This window comes from Bombina bombina, chromosome 6, assembly GCF_027579735.1.
Source record: "Bombina bombina isolate aBomBom1 chromosome 6, aBomBom1.pri, whole genome shotgun sequence".
NCBI lineage: Eukaryota > Metazoa > Chordata > Amphibia > Anura > Bombinatoridae > Bombina > Bombina bombina.
In genome coordinates this window covers 591,046,152-591,069,491 of record NC_069504.1, presented here as the reverse complement: position 1 = coordinate 591,069,491, position 23,340 = coordinate 591,046,152, and the positions used below count along the sequence as shown (strand labels likewise).

The following is a 23,340-nucleotide window of genomic DNA, read 5'->3' as shown; positions in this document are numbered from 1 at the left end:
TGACCATATCACGTAAATGTCACTTTTCTGTTTTACAGGCTGGCAATAAATATTTATGTACAATAAACTTGCTATCTGCAATGCTCACATACTCTTCACAATAAGTTTGGATGTGTAGTGAAGTGTTTTGCTCACTAGATGGTGCACTGAGCTCCACTGCAAATGCACTTAGCTTTGTGTATCTATATAACGTGCTGTGGAAACATAGAGCAGCTCATTCACACAGATTATATCAGCTTCAAACCACGCTGCTTCCAGTCAGTCCCTGCTTGTTTAGCTGCCCTCCCTTTCACTCTGCCCTGTGACTCTCATGCTGCTGAGCGGAACCTCGTCTGCTTCAACGAGTGGTCTCCAGCAGCAGCCAGCAGAGTCCACAAGAAGTACCCGAGGGGACTCCACTCGGGGCAGCATCAGCAGCAGAGGAAGCTCCCCACCAGCTGCCAGCACGGGACAGCAATGCGCCGGCAGTATGGCCAAATGGATCAAGGAGCACCTGGGGTTCAAAAGCTCCAAGCCGCCACCTCCTGCCCCTCCTAAACCGGATTATAGGCAATGCCAGGCTGGGGGAGCCTTAATGCACCATCACCACCATATGCACTCTACTACACCCCAGTTCCCTGTCACTCCCGCAGGTCAGCCTGATATATTAGCCGCATACAAACTGCAAAAGGAGAGAGACTTTGAGGATCCTTACACTACTACTGGCATGACAGCTTCTAATGCCTCGCTGACTAACTCAACTGCACCCCAAGGAGCCCCTAATACTTCTACTGCCCAATCCCCCTCCTCACCCTCTCCATCTCCAGATGTTAAGTATGTGTCTCCCAAGCACAGACTCATCAAAGTGGACACTGTAGAGAAGGGATGTTCCAGCCCCACAAGTAGCACCAACCCTGTGACCGCCAATAGCACAATTACTAGTGGAGGAATGAAATCTCCCCCAGCCACATCAGTGGTGCTCCAACCTGAGGAAAGTAAACAGGACAAAGTAAGTCTGACAGATGCCACAGCTTTTCTGGTTACTATTTACAACTGTTTTTCCATATACACCACGGAATGTCTCTGTTATTCAGTTGAAAGAGCCTATTACTGCGATTTTACTGCTATTCTATAATCCATTTGATATACCATTTAATAGTTTTATAAACTATTTGCATTAGATGACTTTAAAATTGTTATTATTTATTTACTTAACAATTTGAGGAGAGATGTTACTGATGTTCTGTAGTGAGACTAGTAACTAACTACTGCCAACCACATTCTGCTTCTGCTTAAAAGTTTGTGGTTGTTTAATAGGGCTGAGTGTAAATCTTATTATAAGATGAAATCCTATTTTAAGCAGGACAGCTCATTTGGTGACATTACATATTATTAGTTCAAACAATATTGTATACTAATTCCAAACGTATCAAAACTTGCCAAATCTGATCTTTAAAAACTCGATAATTGTATTGATGTTTCAAATTTATTTGAATTTTTTTTGCTATTGTATGATCACCACAATCTTTTGTTAGTTTGTACTTTGTTTTTATTTCAAATTCTAATGTTACCTCATTTGTGTAAGTTGGAAGATATCAGGTATGTGTGTATAAAATATAAATATATAAATATATAGCTCAGAAATGAGTAACAGCATATCAATTGTTTCTATATATAATATCCCTGGTAAGACAACCTCATGGATGGTTCTGTAAGATTTATCCCACACGCAAATTCCGATTTTTAGTCAAATGAGAAACATTGTTACACATCACAGAGCAACTATTTGTTGTCAAATATATATATTCAATAAAGCAATGAAATTCAGTGGAAGGTCCTACATGGACAACAGTCAAATGACAAATATTACTAATATAATATCTGTATATCTAATACACACATACATAAGTAATGTGTGTGTATATGCCAATTTATTTTCTTTAACCAGTAGAGTATCTAATATGGAGAAAAATAAGAGTACATTCTTTCAGAAAATATGACATTGTGTCTAACCAATTCACTCATTCAGGCAGGATCAGTAGTATATAACATATCAGTCATCAGTAGCATACATTTATATATTAACATGAAAAATACCCTTTATAGACATGTAGCGCCCATACGCCTTTTACAAAAGCATTTTTTTTTTAATATATAGCTACATATTTTTTTTATTAAATATGTCCAAATGGACAGTATGGCAGATAAATAATTCAAATGGCATTGATATTTTTATTTGATGACATCATATAATGTCACCATGCAGAGTGAACACTGTCTCTCTGTGTAAATGATGATTGGTAGTCAGTATGCTGTCATACACTGTATTACTTAGCTACTTTCAAAGATAATAGAATTTTGTTTCTGTGATCCCTTTATTTGACATTAAAGGATTTATGAGGCATTAAAGCTAGGTGCAATGAGAAAATAATGAAGTAAATGCATGAATAATTAACCAATCACATATATATTTATATATAAAATTTATTTTTTTTAAATGTTATTACTGAACCAGTGAAAATGCCCTACTGGCATATTAACTGTTTTATGCAATAATAGTTATAGTAAATGATATGAATCTGGGACATACTTAGTCCACAAAGCTCTGGTGGTTCAGAAAGTATGGTCATTCCTTGTATGTGACTTTCTCTCAAATTTGCTTGTGTAAATGCACAAAGCCTTATGGTGCAGAGGTTTGAATGTGGTTTTATAAGACTGCACCAATAGATCCCTTTTTATTTATTTATTTTATTGTTTCTTACACAGATTGCACAAGTTAGGGGGATTTTGGTAATAGAAAATATGGACTGTAAATGGAATATTTGAGAAAGTATTTTTAGATTGTTCCAATATGATGTGATATATCTGAATATATATCAGGGTTTTCAGTGACTCTTCTTTGCCACTTCTTTGTCTTGTTCATCCTTTCTGTACTGTAATTAATAGTTAGTTAGTCTTTGTATGCCTACAGTTTCAGTGACTCCTATGAGAACCAATCATAATTATGAGACAACTTCTAAGGAGAAATGTTAGAGTGTGTGCGTGTGGTGTTTGTGCCTGGGAGGTATCTGCTTGCAGTTACTTAACCTGCTTCTGTAGAACTGGAGGTGTTCTCTGTATAAATAAGAACCTGCTTACTCTTTATAAAACAACCCTCTATACTGTGACAATCCATGTATGGTAAAGCACTTAAAAGGGCATCAAATTCAAAATGAAACTTTTATGGTTTCAATAAAGCATGTAGTTTTTAATAGATTTTTCAGTTTATTTCTATTGTCAAATTTACTTACGAGCAATAAAAAAATACTGTTCTCTTGGTATCCTTTTGTTGAAAGCTTACCTTGGTAGGCTAAGGGGCAGCAATGCACTACTTGGAGCTAGTTAGTGATTGGTGGCTACACACATATGCCTCTTATCATTTACCCACCTGTTGTGTAAAACTAGGCCACAGTAGTGTATTGTAGCTATGTGTTAAAAAAATTATGGTGAACTGTAGCCAAGCTAATACCATAAACTTTGGAAGAAAATATATAAATTATAGGTACCTTTTTTTTTTTTTTCTTTAAATCCATCCGTGAAAGGGTTACATCCTTTCCAATATTAATACTTTTTTTGTGACAATGTTAATGATCCTCTAACCAGTGTGTGTGCCTTCTGTGACGTCTTTGGGCTGCTCGGGCTCACTCGGCCAATTCCCATTGATATGAGAATTACCTATTTTGAGCATGTGCACGTTTCACACATGCGCTGTAAAGCGCAATCTGGGATTCCCTATAACTTAACTGTAAACAGTGATTTCTAACACAGTTTCAGAATTACTATTTACAAGTTACTGATACAGGCAGTAGCTGATGAAAAAGTGTAAAGAGTAAGTCATTCATAATTAGTATTATAATTATACCATAGCCGTTCAAAGTACATAATATGGATCGTTGCCATAATAATACTTTAACACCCAAACAAAACCGGTAAATTTTATTGTATGTTACCTTTATATTATTCATTTGTTATAGTATTCACACTGTTATAAGCTGTAAGTCGCTCCCCTCCACTCTTCTAGTAACTAAGCAATGAATGCTCGCCATTGGAGTGGCTGGATACAGAAATTAGCCATCACTTAGTTATATGCAAGTGCAATAATATAATGGACATAAGAGCATTTTTTTTAATATTTGTATTTCTCTTTTAAACATATAATCATTTTTTTTTTAAACCAGATAAGAACCAGAAATTTTATCAAATTTGCATTTATTTTTCCTTTCAAAAGTTTGTTTAATTCATTTTTTTTCTTCTTTTGGCTAGTCTTATGCATATCCCAGGTATTTTTCCATTTCATTGAAGGCTTTGTCATTATCACCACTATTGGAAGTTATTTCCAGGAATCAACCGCCCTCTCTGCAAAGAGAGCCTACTATCTCATTACTTCTGAACCTACTATCTCATTACTTCTGAACCTACTATCTCATTACTTCTGAACCTACTATCTCATTACTTCTGAACCTACTATCTCATTACTTCTGAACCTACTGTTAAGCTGCAAACACAGCTGTTTCAGCGTGAGCCTTCAGGCTCGCCAGAAACAAAAGTTAAGAAGCAGCGGTCTAAGACCACTACTCCTTAATTCATCAGCCACCTCTGAGGTGGCAGGCAGCAATCATCCCAATCAGATATGATCAGGATGATTGACACCACCTGGTAATGGCCGATTGGCCGCGAATGTGCAGGGGGTGGCATAGCGCAAGCATTTCACTAGAAATGCTTGTGCAATGTTTAGAGAAAGAGATGGAGAGGGCGCCACATAGCGTAATATTGTTTCAAAAGGAATGATACAAAAGCAGAGAGGCAATGCGCTTACCAATAACTGTGGTACTGTGCTGTGACCAGTACAATCTCGCCTGCTAGCACTTATATCAGTGGCTAGTACACTGTCAGACAGGATCCTTCCTGGGACTTTTTCTTTGGATTAAAAAGTTTGCTGTGAGCGTATCTTAGTTTGGCAACTTCGATGTTTTGCTCAATTTAGTTGTGTTAAAAAAGAAATGTACAACTTCCAAGGTTAAAAGAATTATAAAAGGCTTTATTATAACGCGTTTCTCAACCTCCAAGGGTCGTTTCTTCAGATACCAAAGCTTTGGTATCTGAAGAAACAGTCACCCAGCAGACTGACCTCTGTTGTGGCTCGAACTCCAAAATAGCAGGATACGATATCCCAGCAGATAATCCACCAAAAGTCAGGTGTGCAGCAGAATAAATGGTATAAAGGCAAGAAGTGCAAAAACTTACTTTATTTAAACAAGTATAAAAACAGGCAACGCGTTTCTCAGTCAACCGGTGACTGCTTCATCAGAAGCCTGATGAAACAGTCACCGGTTGACTGAGAAACGCGTTATACCTGTTTTAATAAAGTAAGTTTTGCACTTCTTGCCTTTATACCATTTATTCTGCTGCACACCTGACTTTTGGTGGATTATCTGCTGGAATATTGTATCCTGCTATTTTGGAGTTTGAGCCACAACAGAGGTCAGTCTGCTGGGTGACTGTTAGATTCCAACCTGCTCAGCTTGCACCAAAAGGTAAATTTCTTATACATTATCACACAAGAGTATATACAGTGCTAAACCATGTGGCGCTTCTGTTCCTTTATATTCTCTGCAGATTGCTGATCTTTGATCTTGGCCTTGAATCGGAACACAGACAGCTGCCTTGACCAGGATTTATTATACTTCACTGGGTTCTACTTTTAATACCCTCCCTTTTTTATATAGGGGACTTGAACACTTTCTTTATATCTGCTGATTGGATATTTTTCATATTTTGCAAAGGTTTTTTTTGCCTCGGATATATTGTATATTATATTGTTACATAGTAGTAACATTTATAAATATTATCTAACACACTTTATTTGTTGCCCAAGGGCGCCCCCTATATATATTTCTTGTATTTTCCAACAGTGTATGCTGTTGGCATTTAGCAGTGTCAGGCGGACATGATCTGATACAGCGGATCATTTCCATCCGACATTTACCCCCATTACTTTTTTCTAGTGTTGCTGATTTTGTGAGAAATACTTTCATCTTTTGTTTTACTAAAGGGAAACTCAAAACTAAATACATTTCACGTACCTCCCTCTTATTGTGGTGGCTGCTATTTTGGAACGTAGGGTTCACTGCAGGTATCTGAAGGAGAGTTGCTGCACAAATGCAAACAGGTCAGCACTGGAATGCAATGAAACCTAGATTTCAACATGGTGGCACATTTTACTAGAGGGGGCAGGAGGAAAGCTTCAATACTATGATTATACAATGCATTTAGTGTTTAAGTGTCCCTTTAAGCCCCTTTAATATATATGAAGGTTGTTATCATATCACCTTCTTACCTTTTTTTAACTATAAAAATTAAAGAGACATGAAACCCATTTATTTTTTCTTTCATGATTCAGGTAGAGCATGTGATTATAAACAACTTTCCAATTTACTTCTATTATCTAATCTGTTTTGTTCTTTTGGTATCCTTTGTTAAAAAGGATACCTAGGTAGGTTTAGAAGCTGCTGATTGGTGGCTGCCCATATATGCCTCATGTTATTGGCTCACACAATGTTTAAACTAGCTCCCAATAATGCAATACTTCTTCTTCAACAAAGATTACCAAGAAAATGAAGCACATTAGGTAATAGAAGTAAATAGGAAAGCTGTTTAATATTGCATTCAATGAATTATGAAAGAAGAAAATTTGTGTTTCACGTCCCTTTAAGGTCATGAAGCCTTCCCATCTGTTTTTTTTTTTTTTGTGTGTTTTTGTTTGTTTTTAAAACATTGCCATTTAATAAAACCAGATTAGTGGATTGTGTGTCAGATTTCTTACATTTTAAAGGCTGATAGAAACTTGCATAATATTTATATTTATTTGCTTGGTGAATAAGTAGTAACAGTAGGAAAAAAAGCATTTGTATGAGATAGAGGTATTGGGGAAAAAAATAAATATATATATATATATATATATATATATATGTTATTGGTTTCATTTCAAATTTTCTCTGTTATGCTTAAAAGGAAGGCGCATTGCTGAATTATTAACTGGCTTCTTTATTTTTTTTATTAGACTTAAATGACATTGCATAACTACTGGGATTTTTTAGATCTGAAAACTCATGTTACATATATATATTCTGTCTGTACTTGACATCTCTATAATAGTACAGTGACAATATTTAGTTTTCTGTTATGCACCTCCCTTCCCCCTTTGTAATTTTGCATAAGGCAGCATGCTCTTATATGACAAATACAGACTATTTCTGAAAGGCAACACTCAATGTAGAGTCGTTGTTCATTTAGGGAAATCTTTTTCTTCTAGCGTTCCAATCGTATTACTCACAAGTACTTGGCAAAGGATTCACTTCATGTGCCAAGCATTTAGCGGACATCATATACTAAAGATAAAAATATAAAAAGATTTTTTTTTTTAAATCTTCCCCTCTGTATTTGACTTTAGATTGGAAGATTTATAATCACCAGTGTCACACACCTCTGTGTTTACATCTTGGACTCCATTTATTAAGGGGCATTAAAATAAATGTTTATAGAAGCTTCACATCACTCCAGCCGGCACTTGGCATTGCGCATGTTGATGTAAGGCTCATGTACAGCCGCTTGCCCTTGGAAACTCATGGAGCTCATGATGCCGTTTTCTTGCTGATGTTGCTTCCTGAGGCAGTGTGGATTGTTACACACTTCAGGACTCGGTGGCCTGCTCTGTGAGTTTGCGTGGTCTACCACTTCATAGCTGTTGTGGCTCCTATATGCTTCCAGTTCACAATAATAGCACTTACAGTTGACCGGGGCAGATCTAGTAGGGCAGAAATTTCACAAACTGACTTGTCATCTTATGAGAGTGTTCTTCAGTAAGACCTATTGTACTACCAATGTTTGTCTACGGAGATTTCATGGCTTTTACTGGATTGTATGCACCTGCTAGCATTGGATGTGGCTGAAACGCCTGCAGTCCATTATTGGGGGTGTTCACATACATTTGGCGATATCGTTTTATAAATAATCACAGAAGTAATCACTGTGGAGCATGTATGAAGGTCAAGGTTCTAAATTTTATATCACTCTTGGATAATTGAAGGTTATCCATTTTTTGCAGAGTTGAAAGTTTATACTCCACTTTGCATTAGAATATCCATTTAAAGGCTCAATGTTTTTTTTTCTAATTTTAAGGCTGATAACATTCTGTGTTATAGAATGCAATACTGTAAGTAATAAACATTTGTTTGAAATAGAACTAATATTTTTAAATTGATATGTCTGTTCAAGGTGTTGAGCAAAAATAACTGGGACTAATCTGTCTATTTCTTAACAATGAACTCTAGTTTACAAGACTGGAGGGATATTTATGTCTGGTGAAACTATAAATGTATCCCCAAAGAAAATGTGCAAAAGTGCTTCAACGGACATTAAACGTTATTTGTGTAGCTTCAGTATATAAAGGTTTTCCTGCTTATTTTTATCTCTGAGGAAAATAATATAGAAAAGATAATGCAATTTATTATGTGTCATCTAAAATGCTTATTAAACTCCTTTAGTAATTAGATTAGGTACAAATCCTGCTTAAAGGGACAGTAAACACCTTATAATTTAAAATACATTTTTGTTGTGTTACTATAGAATAACATACCAGGCAATTTATTTTTAAATAAATTAACATCCTTTTACTGCAATACTTTTTTCAATAGTCATCCTCCACTCACCATTTGCCTTATTTGGATAAGTCAATCTAGGCTTTAGCCTGCAGACAACAAGGCTAGCCGCAGCCACAAAGTTAGTATAAAATGCATTGCTTTGCAGTTATCTGATAAAAATCCAATTAGGGTCAGATATGTAACAGATTTAGCCTTACGAAGTCAGCAGGATGCATTTTATGTCCTGAGTATTAGAAATTGCTCAATTTTTTTAGCTAAATTACATGAAAAGGGTCAAAATTAAAAAAATTAAAATGTACTGTTTCTTAGTGCATAACTTAACATTTTATAAAAAAATAAAAATATTAAGGTGTTTACTGTCCCTTTTTAACCCTTTAAGGACACAGCTTTCAGTTTGCTCAATTGTTTTATGACGGAAACATTCCGTCATATGTCCTTAAGAGGTTAAATAAAGAAAAGCTTACTTTTATAGGAATTACTAAAGATAAAAAATACAATATTGCTAATACTGGGGTTGATTATAATTACTCGGCTTTCTGAACTTTGGCCAGCATTGTCTGTGTTTTTCACATGATCGTTACTCCATTCTGTTTCTGTCTGATATGACATGAAGTTCAAAATAATAACCATTCCAAAAACCACGTAAAGTGTTATCTGTGTAGTTTAATCTCAATTTCCCAGTCAAAAAAACAAATGTGCATGATTAACGGCAAACAAAATGGCGGTTTTGTGGGCTTAGTGATTACAGCGCAAGTTGAAAGGCCAATATATTACTCGATCCCTTTTAATAATAGTGTGTAGTGATGCTAATAGGTGATGTGCAATTAACCTGTTGGGTTTCAAAATCATAGACATATGTGAGTCTCTAAAAAATAATTTGGGCATTATTTGTATTTTGGGCATTTGTGTTTGTTGGGTCAACGATTCTGCTAACTTTTTTCAGTATAGTAGTGATTATTGTTATGTGTTATTATTATTATTGATGGAGCATGATGTGTTTGCATCTGGTGATTTTGTCATGTAATATGGCAAGAAGTAATTTCGGTGTGTTTTGTGTATGTGCTAACCAATATGACATTTATGTGTCAAAACTTTGAATTATGATCGGAAACCAAGACTTGCACCTGTTATGTATAAGACAATATTTTTTACAGAAATGATAATGAGAAAGGCGCTGTTGATAAACAATAGAAATGGCTGATTGTGACTGCACTGATTTCATCATCAGCTTTTAACATGCTGATAATGATCAAACAACAGATTAGGATCAACTCAATTTTGTTTGAGGAACAGCAGTAAGAGGGAAAGGATTATTTCTTGAGCTTGTTTTTAAATAAGAAAAAAGTTTAGCGCCGTTAGGATGGCATGGAACGTCCTATACGTTTGGCTGTGCTGAAGCCATAGGTGCTTCCTGAATGGGATCGCGGGCTGGAGGGGGTGCCTAGAATCAAAGGCCCTCCCCTCTGACACGATCACATCATTGAAATCGCCCAATCGTGTGAACGATCACGTGATTTAATTTTTTACTTATATGTTTATATCAGAATTTAGTTCCAATGAAGACAAATAAGTACCATCAGGAAAGGGTTAAAATAAATAAACACAGAGCTGCTGTTTATCAACCTCCTGTCTAGCAGCACATTGCTATGCTGTGTTTAGCTATCTGTGGCTGAAGAGTTTATCACATGTCTGCTTGTTTTGAGTCTTTTTATATAGCAGTGATATGGGAAACATATTGATGTCAGACACTTGGGGCTGCCATGTGTTTTTACAAACTGTTTCATGTTAATATGAACACTCAAGTCATCAAGTTCCTGGCACTAATGTCAAACAACATCGCACCATCCCCTGAAAAGAAGACATAAACACACATCTTTTGGTAATAAGTCTGGTCACAGAACGTTTATTGAATCCAAAACTTTACAAACATAAATGAATTCCTTTTTAAAACTTTACAAGCAGCATCATTTAAAAGTTTTATAACATCCCACAGGTGCTAGTCCCTCACAAACATGGCCGAACATCCCCCCTTAGCCTATTCCACCTCAGAGACCCCTCCTTCCTTCCTGGTGCTCCAACCACCAATAACTGTAATTTTCCTGCTTGAGGGCTACAATGCTTGTGTGTCACAAACAAGATGATGCATATGTGTTTAACTCTTTGTGCATAGTTACAAATGCTATTACTTAGGTTCAGCAATGGAAAAATACATCCTCTAAGCAATTAGAGCATTTTTTTTTTGTATAAGGTGTCCCTTTTAAGCGATGTGTTTAGATTAGGTGCATAAGTCACCTGTCAATGTTTTTTTTTTTTTTTTTTAAAGGGACATGAAACCCAATTTTCTTCTTTCATAATTCAGACAGAGTATGCAATTTTAAATAACTAATTTACTTCTATTCTCAAATGTTCTTAGTTCTATTGATACATCTATAAGCAGGGATATCTGGAGCACTGTATAGCGCCAGTTTTGCGAAAATGTTATCCGTTTGCAAGAGCTCTTGGGTATCTCGTCAACTCAGAATACCATGGGAATGAAACACATTTAATAACATAACTGATTCTGAATATTTATTTGTTTTAAAGGGACAGTACACTGTAAAATTGTTTCTATATTAATGTATTTTTAATGACTTGTTATACCAGCTGCAGAGAATAAAACATATGAGAAATTGCATTTTCAGGTTTGTGTATATGAAGTAACTGGTTTTGTGCTTTTAAACCACAGCCTATTACAATGGGTTGAGCTTCAGATAATATCAGATCTCATTATGTTATCACTTTGTGTACACACACTTGTTTCCTTATCTTATATTTGTCTATAAAACTGAAGAGAGAACAATGGAAAATTATCATGTTATTACTTAACTAGCCTGCACCCCACTGGGAGTGTCATTTCTTCTGCTGGCTGTGTTTACTTAGCCTATTTAATAGCTGAGACACCAGTATCAAAACTTTCAGTATAAGTTGAGATACCACAAGCTAAATCAGCTATTTCAAAGGCCAAAATAGGTGTAAAGGAGCTACTTGTAAACAATTTAATACACTCCAGCAGGTAAAATGGATAATTGGGAACAATTTAAATTGGAGAACATTTTTGGGTGAAATATCCCTTTTAAATTGTATGCTCTGTTTAGATCACCAAAGAAAATGTTTGGGTTTCATATGCTTTAAAGTCCATAAAATGGATTGCAAATGAATTTGAATAATTGTACAGTAGATGAATGAAATACTGTATGATTTATAAAGATTTGTATAGCAGAAGGAAAAAAATAAGGATGGAAAATCAGACTACAGCCTCATATTACAAGTGAGACCATTAATACAGGTTCACCCTTGCCAACCTTTATAAAAGTGCCTTATAGTACCAGGTTTTGTCCAAAATATTCACACTTACCTGTGTCCAAGTCAATATAAACATCAGTGATTCCTATTTTGATTTTGAATGTATAACATATTTAAATGTATGTTACACTAACTGAAGTAAAATATCTCAAATGAGAACAGGGGTTAAATCAGAATCAGAATAAATTAGCAAAACGTGGTTAATTGTGAAAAATCGTGTGAATGAGATTTAAAGGGACAGTACACATCTTTGTAATTACACAACATTTCTGTTGTGTTGCAAACGAATAAGATACTTGGAAAGCCTGAACATTTTTAAGACAAATTAACATCTTTTTTTTTAATTTCACCCACCATTTGCCTTATTTGGGGGGCCAATCTGTGTTTTAGTCCACAGACAACACAGCTAGGTATGTTCATAAATTTAGTATAAAAAAGAGAGCATAGTCACAGTTTGTATGAGCAAATATGGAGCATACAACCCACTTCCAAAGTAGTAATGCAGTTCTGATGCACGTAACAGAATTCTAGAAATGATACATTTTAACAGACTGTTAGCTATATTCTATATCTCACGGAGGGATGTGTAGTGTTATTTTAAATGCACAGCCATGCATATGACATGTAGTGTAGCAAGTATTACTAATCCTAACATACTTGCTTTTGCAAACAATAGAAAGCAACTCTGCAACTATTTTTGGACTAGAACATATACGATCTGCTATTAATAGTGAGAGCAGAAGCACAATCTATAGTCAGCAGTGGTGTGTAAGCTCTTAATACTCTAGTATTCTAGTGTGGCAACTATAGTAGCATTGGCTATTGAAGCAGCAAACATATCATGTGACTCTATTATGTTTAGCAGCCAACAGTGCTCCTGTTGATCCTCTTTTTTTAAAAACACTCTTAAATGCAATTTGAACAAATGGTTTTAGCAGAGGATCAAAAATCACTTTGATTTACCCTAAATAGTGCTCACCCAATCCATTCCATGCAGTTATCCATAAGCTTAACTTCCTCTAATGCACTGGTTTTCAAACCTGTCCTCAGGCCTCACTTTCAGTGTTACCTTAGCTGAGAGAAGGTAAAATAACTGTTTACTAATCAGCTTATTATTTTACCTGTGCTCCAGTTCAGATATCATTAAACTGTGGCCCGTTAGGGGGGCCTGGGGACAGGTTTGAAAATCAGTGCGCTAATGCAAATAAACATTCCAGCTTTACCCAGATCCCCCACAATGAACAAAAATGAGTGAGTGAAAAAGAGAAACACTTGTAGGAAGGAATGCACATGTTGTTACTGGCGATAAGAAACCGGACACCTACCAGAAGGATTTCTGGAATACTGAGAGACAGTGGGTGATTGTGGTTGGGGAAGCTGTGGTTAGGGTGCTGTTATGTATATTGTTATGGTGGGGGGTTTGGGTTAAAGGGACTGTAAATACTTTGTAATTACAAGACAATTCTGTTGTCTTGCTATAGAATAACATATCTATTTATTTTTTTAAATGAAACTTGGTTGACATCTTGCCCACTTGCCTTATTTGGAGCAGCCAATTTGGACTTGAGTCTGCAGCTGACAAGGCTAGCAAAGGTCATTATATCTGTATGAAGTGCCTTGTTTTGCAGTTTCTATATGCATTGAGTATTTCCTTTTCTGAAAATTGTAAAAATCCACAATTTTCAGAGGTAAATTACATAACAAGGGGGCAAAATAAAATAATGACAGTATATTTAAAAGTAGTTTTACTAAACCTATATAAAATACTACTATTACTGTCCCTTTAACGTGGTGTGTGTGTGTGTGTGGGGGGGGGGGTCTGATAAAAGGACACTACAGTATTTATTAATAATAGAAAATATGCTTAAACTGTTTTACAAGAAATAGATTTGTTTAGCACACAACTGACCGTTATTTTTATGTGTTTGCTAAGCTACGTACATAATGTTTAGTTTAGCATATTTATTTTAGACCATTTAGGGCATTAACTTTCATTTTGGTTAAGTTGTTTATCTCTTTGAACAAGATTACATTTATTATTTTGCCTTCTCACACCTTGGTACTCATCAATTATGAAGTATCCGCTGTTAAAGGGAATTGAGATGTGGTTCATTATTAATATTATATCTTCCGGAGAACACCAAAGCAGTCAGAATTAAACTCTTCACTGTTGAAGAGACCCACAGAGCAGTAGTAATGAACTCTTTTATTGCTAAAGAGACATGCAGAGCTGTTTTAATTAATCCCTCCACTTCCAGTGCAATTTGCATAGCCGCAGAATTAAACAGCAACTTCTCTGCTGGAGGGAAACGTGAAACTTTGTTAGAATTCCCTTCACTACTAGTGTAACTTAAAAGAGTTGTTAGACTTCTGCAGATTCAGATAAAATCAACCATTAACCACCTGCATGACTTGTAACGGATTGTTGCTCCAGGGAGTCTAAAACTTAAAGCTGTCATCTAATAGCGCAAAGCTTTTGATCCGAAAGTTCATAGACCTATAACACATTGTTTATACTTTAATGCTGGCTACAAAATATAACCTATTTTATATCCATAAGTTTAATCATGTTTAGAACAGAACAAGGTTTATTGCTTTCTTTTTTTATCTTTATTAAACTTTTGTGTCTTGTTTTAAAGAACCGCAGCAATGTTGAGATTTGTAATATAAAAAGGGAAAAATGATCAAGATGCAGATGAATGTACATGTTCCACTTCTATAGGTGAAAAAGATCACCTGTAGCAACTAAAATACTTACCTATGCGCACTGTAGAACCATGCTAATTCGCTCCAATTCTTCACACAGCCTCGGACGTGCTAACAGGAGGATTAGTGCATGCCGGGGCTGTGTGATGAAGAGGAGGGGGTTAGCATGGCTCTGCAGCACGCTCAATTAAGTATGTTTAACTATTTAAAGAAACAAATGAATGATAATGCATTTGCTTTAAATTACAAAAATGGATACGTATTTAAGTAATACTTAATCCCACACAGAATTGAAGAGTTGCACACATTGCTTTAAGTGCTGGGGATAGATTCGAGAATTTTAGCTTAGTGGTGATTATGTTTTCAGTAACTCATTTGTTATATTGGAATTATTAATTTGTAAACATTTGCAAAATATTGAAATTTCTATATAAACATACAATGTATGTTACAAAGTATTTCAAATGTTACAACATATTAGTTTACGCCTATTTATGTTCTAATATTTTGTCCATTGGTTACAAGTAGAAAGAGTACTTGTTCCAGTCCTATAACTTATAAAGCTCTACTCCAAGTTTAGCGTAAAAGGAAATCAGTATCAAATATGAGCTCCTGTTATTAAAAATCAGCACAAATAACAGGTGTATGTTGTCTTGTGTGGCACTCTTTGCAACATGCGTTAGTTGCTGCAGAAAACACAGCCTAGCATTTTTGCGCCAAATACAGGCATACAGGACCAGATGTTCGGCCATGTGGACATGGTTCTCAAGTTGAGAACTTGTCTGCACAGCTTTGTGGCAGGGTCCGCTGCCTGTATTTACTATTACACACTCAACCGAGTGTTTAATGTCGCCCTCTTACCTTACGTGCGGGAAGGGCTTGTCCCTCATCCAGAGAGAGCGTGTTTGTGTGATAGCTCTCCGCCGAGTCAGAGGGGGTGGAGATTTAAGAAGCAGTGGTCTGATAATTGCTGCTTCTTTCATTGTGGGAAGCAGTCTCACATATGCAAACCTGTCATGCAAGGACTCCAAAGCAGCTTATACTGCTTAATACATGGGGGTAGATTTAACAAGAGCCAAATGTCCTTTGTTTCCGCGCAAGCCTTCAGTTATGAAGCAGAGGTCTAAAGACTGCTGCTCCATAACTTTTCCTCTGCCTCTGAGGCTGCGGTCTTCAATCCGCCTGATCCTATACGATTGGACTGATTGATACCCCCTCTGCAGGGGGCAGCATTGCACAAGCAGTCCTGGTGATGTTCTGTCGACATTCAGCGATGTCTGACGGACATGATACGCTACAGCGTATCATGTCGGACAGACATTGATAAATCTACCCCATAGAGTCTATTGTGTTAACTTTCTAGTCAAAAATCCAGAGAACATGTCTGAACCACACAAATCTGTGCTTGATCAGTTTAATCACACTATGAAAGGTCTCAGTCTGCTTGTTGGAGGATTCCATTGTAAGCAATGGGGCAAACCGAAACAAGAAAGAAAAAAAAAGTAACTACAAGTGTTTTACAAATTAAATCTTCATCAAAGTAGCCTGCAACAATAATCCCATATATTCAAAATATAAAAGGAAGCATGTGGTTCACATGCAAAGATATGCAGATGTACAAACGTATTCTTGGTTTAAAGTGTAGCTCTGAGTTTCCTATTACGGCTCCGTTCGCAGGAATTTTGTTTAAGCTTGAAAGTATAGGCACAAACTGTAGGAAAATAGATTTGCAATCAGGACCAGCGTCTTTCTTAATCTAGCAGGTACTAGGAAGTAATCAGATTCCTCCTAAACCTGTCTTTTTATACTCATGGCAGACAACGCAAACTACCATAGTCAGTTTAGTCTCTAATTCATAGGTAAAGGATCACTTGCCTAAAGAGTATTATTATTATTATTATTATTATTAGTAGTAGTAGTATTATTATTATTATTATGTTTAATTTTGCTATACTGCACATCTTTTTTTAGAGGATGCTGTATCATATGTGCTATATACAGGTGTGCTGTCCTGCATATCTGAATTAGAGGATATAGATTATGTTCAAGCTGCAATATTTTGATCTTGTTATAGTCTGTGGGGAGGATAGTACAGCACCTGATTGGCTATCACTTCTGCCTTTCCTAAATTGAATAAATAAAAAATAAAAAAACTTTTAGGCCAGGGGCGGTCAGTGCAGCTTCTGAATGAAAAACAAAATTGGTGCTATACTGCTACAGACTTTCAGACATCAGAGTTTTTTTGTTTTGTTTTTTAAACACAAAGTAGTCCTAGTAGCTCTATTTAGTCCTTTCTGCAATACCAGCTTTCTCTACAATTAAACAATCTAGGAGTAAAACAAATCCTCTTAAAAGGACAATCTACTTGAAAATTGTTATTGTTTTTTTTTTTTTTTAAATATCCCTTTATTACCCATTCCCCAGTTTTCTATAACCAACACTGTTATATTATTCTACTTTTTAACTCTGTGATTACCTTGTACCTAAGCCTCTGCAGACTGCCCCTTATCTCATTGCTTTTTACAAACTTGCACTTTGGCCAATTAGTGTTGGTTCCTGCATAACTCCATGGGAGTGAGCACAATGTTATCTAGCTAGCAAAATGCACTGAGAATAACAGATGGCATACAGGGGCTTAGAAACTGGCAGATATTTAGAGGTTATACAGTATATAATATTGTTGGATGTGCAAAACTGGGAAATGGGTAGTAAAGGCCTTGTTTATAGTATATTTTCAGACAATAAAAAATAAATAAATAGACTATCCCTTTAAAAATCACTAACCCATGTTTCATTGATAAAATGCATATTAATAAAGTACATTTGCTGACCTTTGTAAAGTGAATAGACTCAGACAATGCAGTTGAACAAACAGATAATATTCCACAGCCTAGTCATGCAAATAATATTCCGCATTTCTTTTGCTGCAATTGAATTTACTTTTCAGTAAAGTAAATGAGAACCATAAGCCCCAGGGAGCAACAACATAATGAAATTAGATGTATGTGATTGTCCTGGGAATCAAACTGAATGAAGTGTGAGGTATTATCTCTAGGTGAGCAAACAATGGGAGCCATTTAAAAAAAAAAAGTAATTATCCCTTTTTATATGGTATAGCTCTCTCTATATTGTATAAGTCTATTTTACTGATACAGTGTAGTCATTGTATTCCTTATGTTGTAGTGTTTCAATAAAGTATTACTCTATTCTTGCATATGTATGAGAGAGAGAGCTTAGTCTACCATTAGTCTTCAAGATTTAATGCTAAAAATAAAAAAGTGTATACAATTATAATTGCTGAAGGTTTTAAAGAGACAGTCTACACCAAGATTGTTATTGTTTAAAAAGATAGATAACACATTTACTACCCATTCCCCAGCTTTGCAAAACCAATATTGTTATATTATTATACTTTTCTAACATTTAAACCTCTACATTTCTGCCTGTTTGTAAGCCACTACAGACAGCCTCTTATCACATGCTTTTTTATTAGCTTTTCACAAGACTGCTAATTCATGTGGGCAATATAGATAACATTGTGCTCACAACCATGGAGTTGTGCAGGACACAGAACTAATTGGCTAAAATGCAAGTAAATAGATAATAAATAAATAGCCCTGAGATAAGGAGGTTGTCTGCAAAGGCTTAGATACAAGGTAATCACAGAGGTAAAAAGTACATTATTATATCCATATTGTTTAGGCACAACTGGGGAATGGGCAATATAGGGATTATCTATTTTTTTTAAACGATAAACATTTTGGAGTAGACTGTCCCTTTAAATACCAGTGACAGTTTGCTGGTTTTTACGTCGTTAACAGGTGGATACAAATCAATGATTTTTTAAAGAAAACAAAATCTTTTTTTCTTTCATGTAATTGGCAAGAGTCCATGAGCTAGTGACGTATGGGATATATAATCCTACCAGGAGGGGCAAAGTTTCCCAAACCTCAAAATGCCTATAAATACACCCCTCGCCACACCCACAATTCAGTTTTACAAACTTTGCCTCCTATGGAGGTGGTGAAGTAAGTTTGTGCTAAGATTTCTACATTGATATGCGGTTCTCAGCATTTTGAAGCCCGATTCCTCTCAGAGTACAGTGAATGTCAGAGGGATGTGAAGGGAGTATCACCTATTGAATGCAATGTTTTTCCTCATGGGAAATCTATTTCATAGGTTCTCTGTTATCGGTCGTAGAGATTCATCTCCTACCTCCCTTTTCAGATCAACGATATACTCTCATATTCCATTACCTCTACCAATAACTGTTTCAGTACTGGTTTGGCTATCTGCTATATGTGGATGGGTGTCTTTCGGTAAGTATGTTTTCATTACTTAAGACACTCTCAGCTATGGTTTGGCACTTTATGTATTAATATAAAGTTCTAAATATATGTATTGCACTTATATTTGCCATGAGTCAGGTTTATGTATATTTCCTTTTGCAGACTATCAGTATTTGGGAAAACATATTTAGGAAAATATTTTTTTTACCTGGGGTTTAGTCTTTTTTTCAAATAGACTGCTTTTTTCATTAAAGTAGCTAAAATGTTGATGTTTATTGCGTCATTCTTGGCGCGAGATTTTTTTGGCGCGAAAGTACGTCTGGTGAGTGACGCAAGTTCGTAATTTCCGGCGTCTTAGTTGATGCTGAATTCTTTACACAAGGTTGCGCCTGCAATGACGCGAGTGTGTCATTTCCGGATATTGTTAGCACCAAAATATTTCATTTTGCGTTGTGCGTCATACTTGGCGCCAAATAATTTCATTATTTAAAACCCCATTCCTATGTGCCTCTTGCCTTTTTCTATGTCAGAGGGCTATGCTGTTTGCATTTTTTCCCATTCCTGAAACTGCCATATAAGGAAATTGATAATTTTGCTTTATATGTTTTTTTTTCTCTTACATTTGAAAGATGTATAAATCTGATCCTGTCTCAGAAAGCACTGTTGGAACCCTGCTTCCTGATAAGTTCTACCAAAGCTAAGTGTATCTGTTGTAAATTTGTGGAGATTATATCTCCAGCTGTGGTATATACAGTAATAGTTGTCATGATAAGCTTTTACATGCAGAGAATGTATCCATCAGTAATAGTACAATGCCTGTTGTTCCTTCAACATCTAATGTACATGTGAATATAAAAGATTTTGTTGCTGATGCAATTCAGAAGGCTTTGTCTGCTATCCCGCCTTCTAATAAACGTAAAAGGTCTTTTAAAACTTCTCATAAAGTTGATGAAATTTCAAATGACCGACAACATACTGAATTATCCTCCCCTGACGAGGATCTATCTGATTCACAAGATCCTACCTCAGATATTGACACTGACAAATCTACTTATTTATTTAAAATGGAGTATATTCGTTCCTTGTTAAAAGAGGTGTTGATTACATTGGATATTGAGGAAACTAGATCTCTTGATATTAAAACTAGTAAACGTTTAAACTATGTTTATAAACCTCCTGTGGTTACTCCAGAGGTTTTTCCAATTCCTGATGCTATTTCTGATATGATTTCTAAGGAATGGAATAGGCCTGGTACTTCTTTTATCCCTTCTTCAAGGTTTAAAAAATTGTATCCTTAGCCAGCAGTTAGTTTGGAGTTTTGGGAAAAGATCCCCAGAGTTGATGGGGCTATTTCTACTCTTGCCAAACATACTACTATTCCTATGGAAGATAGTACTTCCTTTAAGGACCCTTTAGATAGGAAACTTGAATCTTATCAAAAGAAAGCTTATTTATATTCTGGCTATCTTCTCAGGCCTGCCATTTCTTTGGCTGATGTTGCAGCTGCATCAACCTTTTGGTTGGAAAGTTTAGCACAACAGGAAACAGATCCTGATTTTTCTAGCATTATTCGCTTGCTTCAACATGCTATTCATTTTATCTGTGATGCCATTTTTGATATCATCAAAATTGATGTTAAATCTGTCTTTAGCTATTTTAGCTAGAAAAGCTTTGTGGCTTAAATCTTGGAATGCTGATATGGTATCTAAATCGAGATTACTATCTCTTTCTTTCCAAGGTAAAAATGTATTTGGTTCTCAGTTGGATTCAATTATTTCAACTGTCAATGTGGGGAAGGGAGTTTTTTTTGCCTCAGGATAAAAGACCTAAGGATAAATCTAAAGCTTCTAACCGTTTTTGTTCCTTTCGACAAAATAAGGAACAAAAACCCAATCCCCCAAAGAATCTGGTTCCAATTAGAAACCTTCTTCAAGTTGGAATAAATCCAAGCCATTTAAGAAACCAAAGCCAGCCCCCAAGTCTGCATGAAGGTGTGGCCCTTATTCCAGCTCATTATATGATAGACGATAGACTTACAGGATGCATATCTTCATATTCCGATTCATCCAGACCATTTTCAGTTTCTGAGATTCTCTTTTCTAGACCAGCATTACCAATTAGTCGCTCTTCCATTTGGCCTAGCGACAGCTCCAAAAATCTTTTCAAAGGTTCTCGGTGCCCTACTCTCTGTAATCAGAGAACGGGTATTGCAGTGTTTCCTTATTTGGATGATATTTTGGTACTAGCTCAGTCTTTACATTCTGCAGAATCTCACACGAATCAACTAGCGTTGTTTCTTCAAAGACATGGTTGGAGGATCAATTTACCAAAAAGTTCCTTGATTCCTCAGACAAGGGTCACCTTTTTAGTTTTCCAGATAGATTCAGTGTCCATGACTCTGTCTCTAACAGACTAGGCGATTAAAATTGGTTTCAGCTTGTCGGAACCTTCAGTCTCAATAATTCCCTTCAGTAGCTATGTGCATGGAAGTTTTAGGTCTCATGACTGCAGCATCGGACACGATACCCTTTGCTCGTTTTCATAAGAGACCTCTCCAGCTTTGTATGCTGAATCAATGGTGCAGGGATTATACAAATATATCACAATTATTATCTTAAATCCCAATGTTCGACTCTCTCTGACTTGGTGGTTAGATCACCATCGTATAGTTCAAGGGGCCTCTTTTTTGTTCGTACAACCTGGGCTGTGATCACAACAGATGCAAGTATTTCAGGTTGGGGAGCTGTCTGGGAATCTCTGACAGCACAAGGGGTTTGGAAATCTCAAGAGGCGAGGTTACCAATCAATATTTTAGAACTCCGTGCTATTTTCAGGGCTCTTCAGGTTTGGCCTCTGTTGAAGAGAGAACCGTTCATTTGTTTTCAGACAGACAATTTCACAACTGTGGCATATGTCAATCATCAGGGTGGGACTCACAGTCCACAAGCTATGAAAGAAGTATCTCAGATACTTGCTTTTGCAGAATCCAGCTCTTGTCTAATTTCTGCGGTTCATATCCCAGGTGTAGACAATTGAGAAGTGGATTATCTCAGCCGTCAGACTTTACATCCAAGGGAGTGGTCGCTCCATCCAGATGTGTTTTTTTCAGATTGTTCAGATGTGGAGTCTTCCAGAAATAGATCTGATGGCTTCCCATCTAAACAAGAAACTTCCCAGGTACCTGTCCAGGTCCAGGGATCCTCAGGCGGAGGCGGTGGATGCGTTAGCAGTTCCTTGGTGTTACCAACCTGCTTATATCATCCCGCCTCTAGTTCTTCTTCCAAGAGTGATTTCCAAGATCATCATGGAACAATCGTTTGTGTTGCTGGTAGCTCCAGCATGAACTCACAGGTTTTGGTATGCGGATCTTGTTCGGATGTCCAGTTGCCAACCTTGGCAACTTCCATTAAGGCTAGACCTTCTGTCACAAGGTCCGTTTTTCCAACAGGATCTCAAATCATTAAATTTGAAGGTATGGGAATTGAACACCTAGTGCTTAATCATAGAGGTTTCTCTGACTCAGTGATTAATACTATGTTATAGGCTCATAAATCTGTTTCTAGCAAGATTTATTATCAAGTTTGGAAGATTTATATTTCATGGTGTTCTTCTCATAAATTTTCCTGGCATTCTTTTAGAATTCCTAGAATTTTACAGTTTGGATAAAGGTTTGTCTGCAAGTTCCTTGAAGGGACACATCTCTGCTCTTTCTGTTTTATTTCACAGTAAAATTGCTAAGCTTCCTGATATTCACTGTTTTTTGTACAGGCTTTGGTCCGTATCAAGCCTGTCATTAAATCAATCTCTCCTCCTTGGAGTCTTAATTTGGTTTTGAAGGCTTTACAGGCTCCTCATTTTGAACCTATGCATTCTTTGGACATTAAACTACTTTCTTGGAAAGTGTTGTTCCTTTTGGCAATCTCTTCTGCTAGAAGAGTTTCCAAATTGTCTGCTCTTTCTTATGAATCTCCTTTTCTGATTTTCCATCAGGATAAGGCAGTTTTGTGGACTTCATTTAAATTTCTACCTAAGGTTGTGAATTCTAACAACATTCTTTGTGTCCTAATCCTAAGAATTCTTTGGAGAGATCCTTACATTCTTTGGATGTTGAAATATTATGTTGTAGCTACAAAAAGATTTCAGGAAGACTTCTAGTCTATTTGTTGTCTTTTCTGGTTCTAGGAAAGGTCAGAAGGCTTCTGCCTTTTCCTTGGCATCTTGGTTAAAGCTTTCTATTCATCAGGCTTATTTGGAGTCGGGTCAGGCCCCACCTCATAGAATCACAGCTCATTCTACTAGATCAGTTTCCACTTAATGGGCTTTTA

At 36.3% G+C, this 23,340-nt stretch overlaps 1 protein-coding gene across 1 annotated transcript in view; it reads left to right on the top strand.

Moving 5' to 3' along the window:
* The first annotated feature begins 237 nt into the window (after positions 1-237).
* The window catches only part of SHF (Src homology 2 domain containing F), a 539,240-nt gene continuing 516,137 nt past the window's right edge, over positions 238-23,340 (top strand). Inside the window, 1 exon segment of the mRNA XM_053717571.1 lies at positions 238-988. Within this exon segment, the coding sequence (XP_053573546.1) occupies positions 311-988 (678 nt within the window). The 5' untranslated portion in view covers positions 238-310.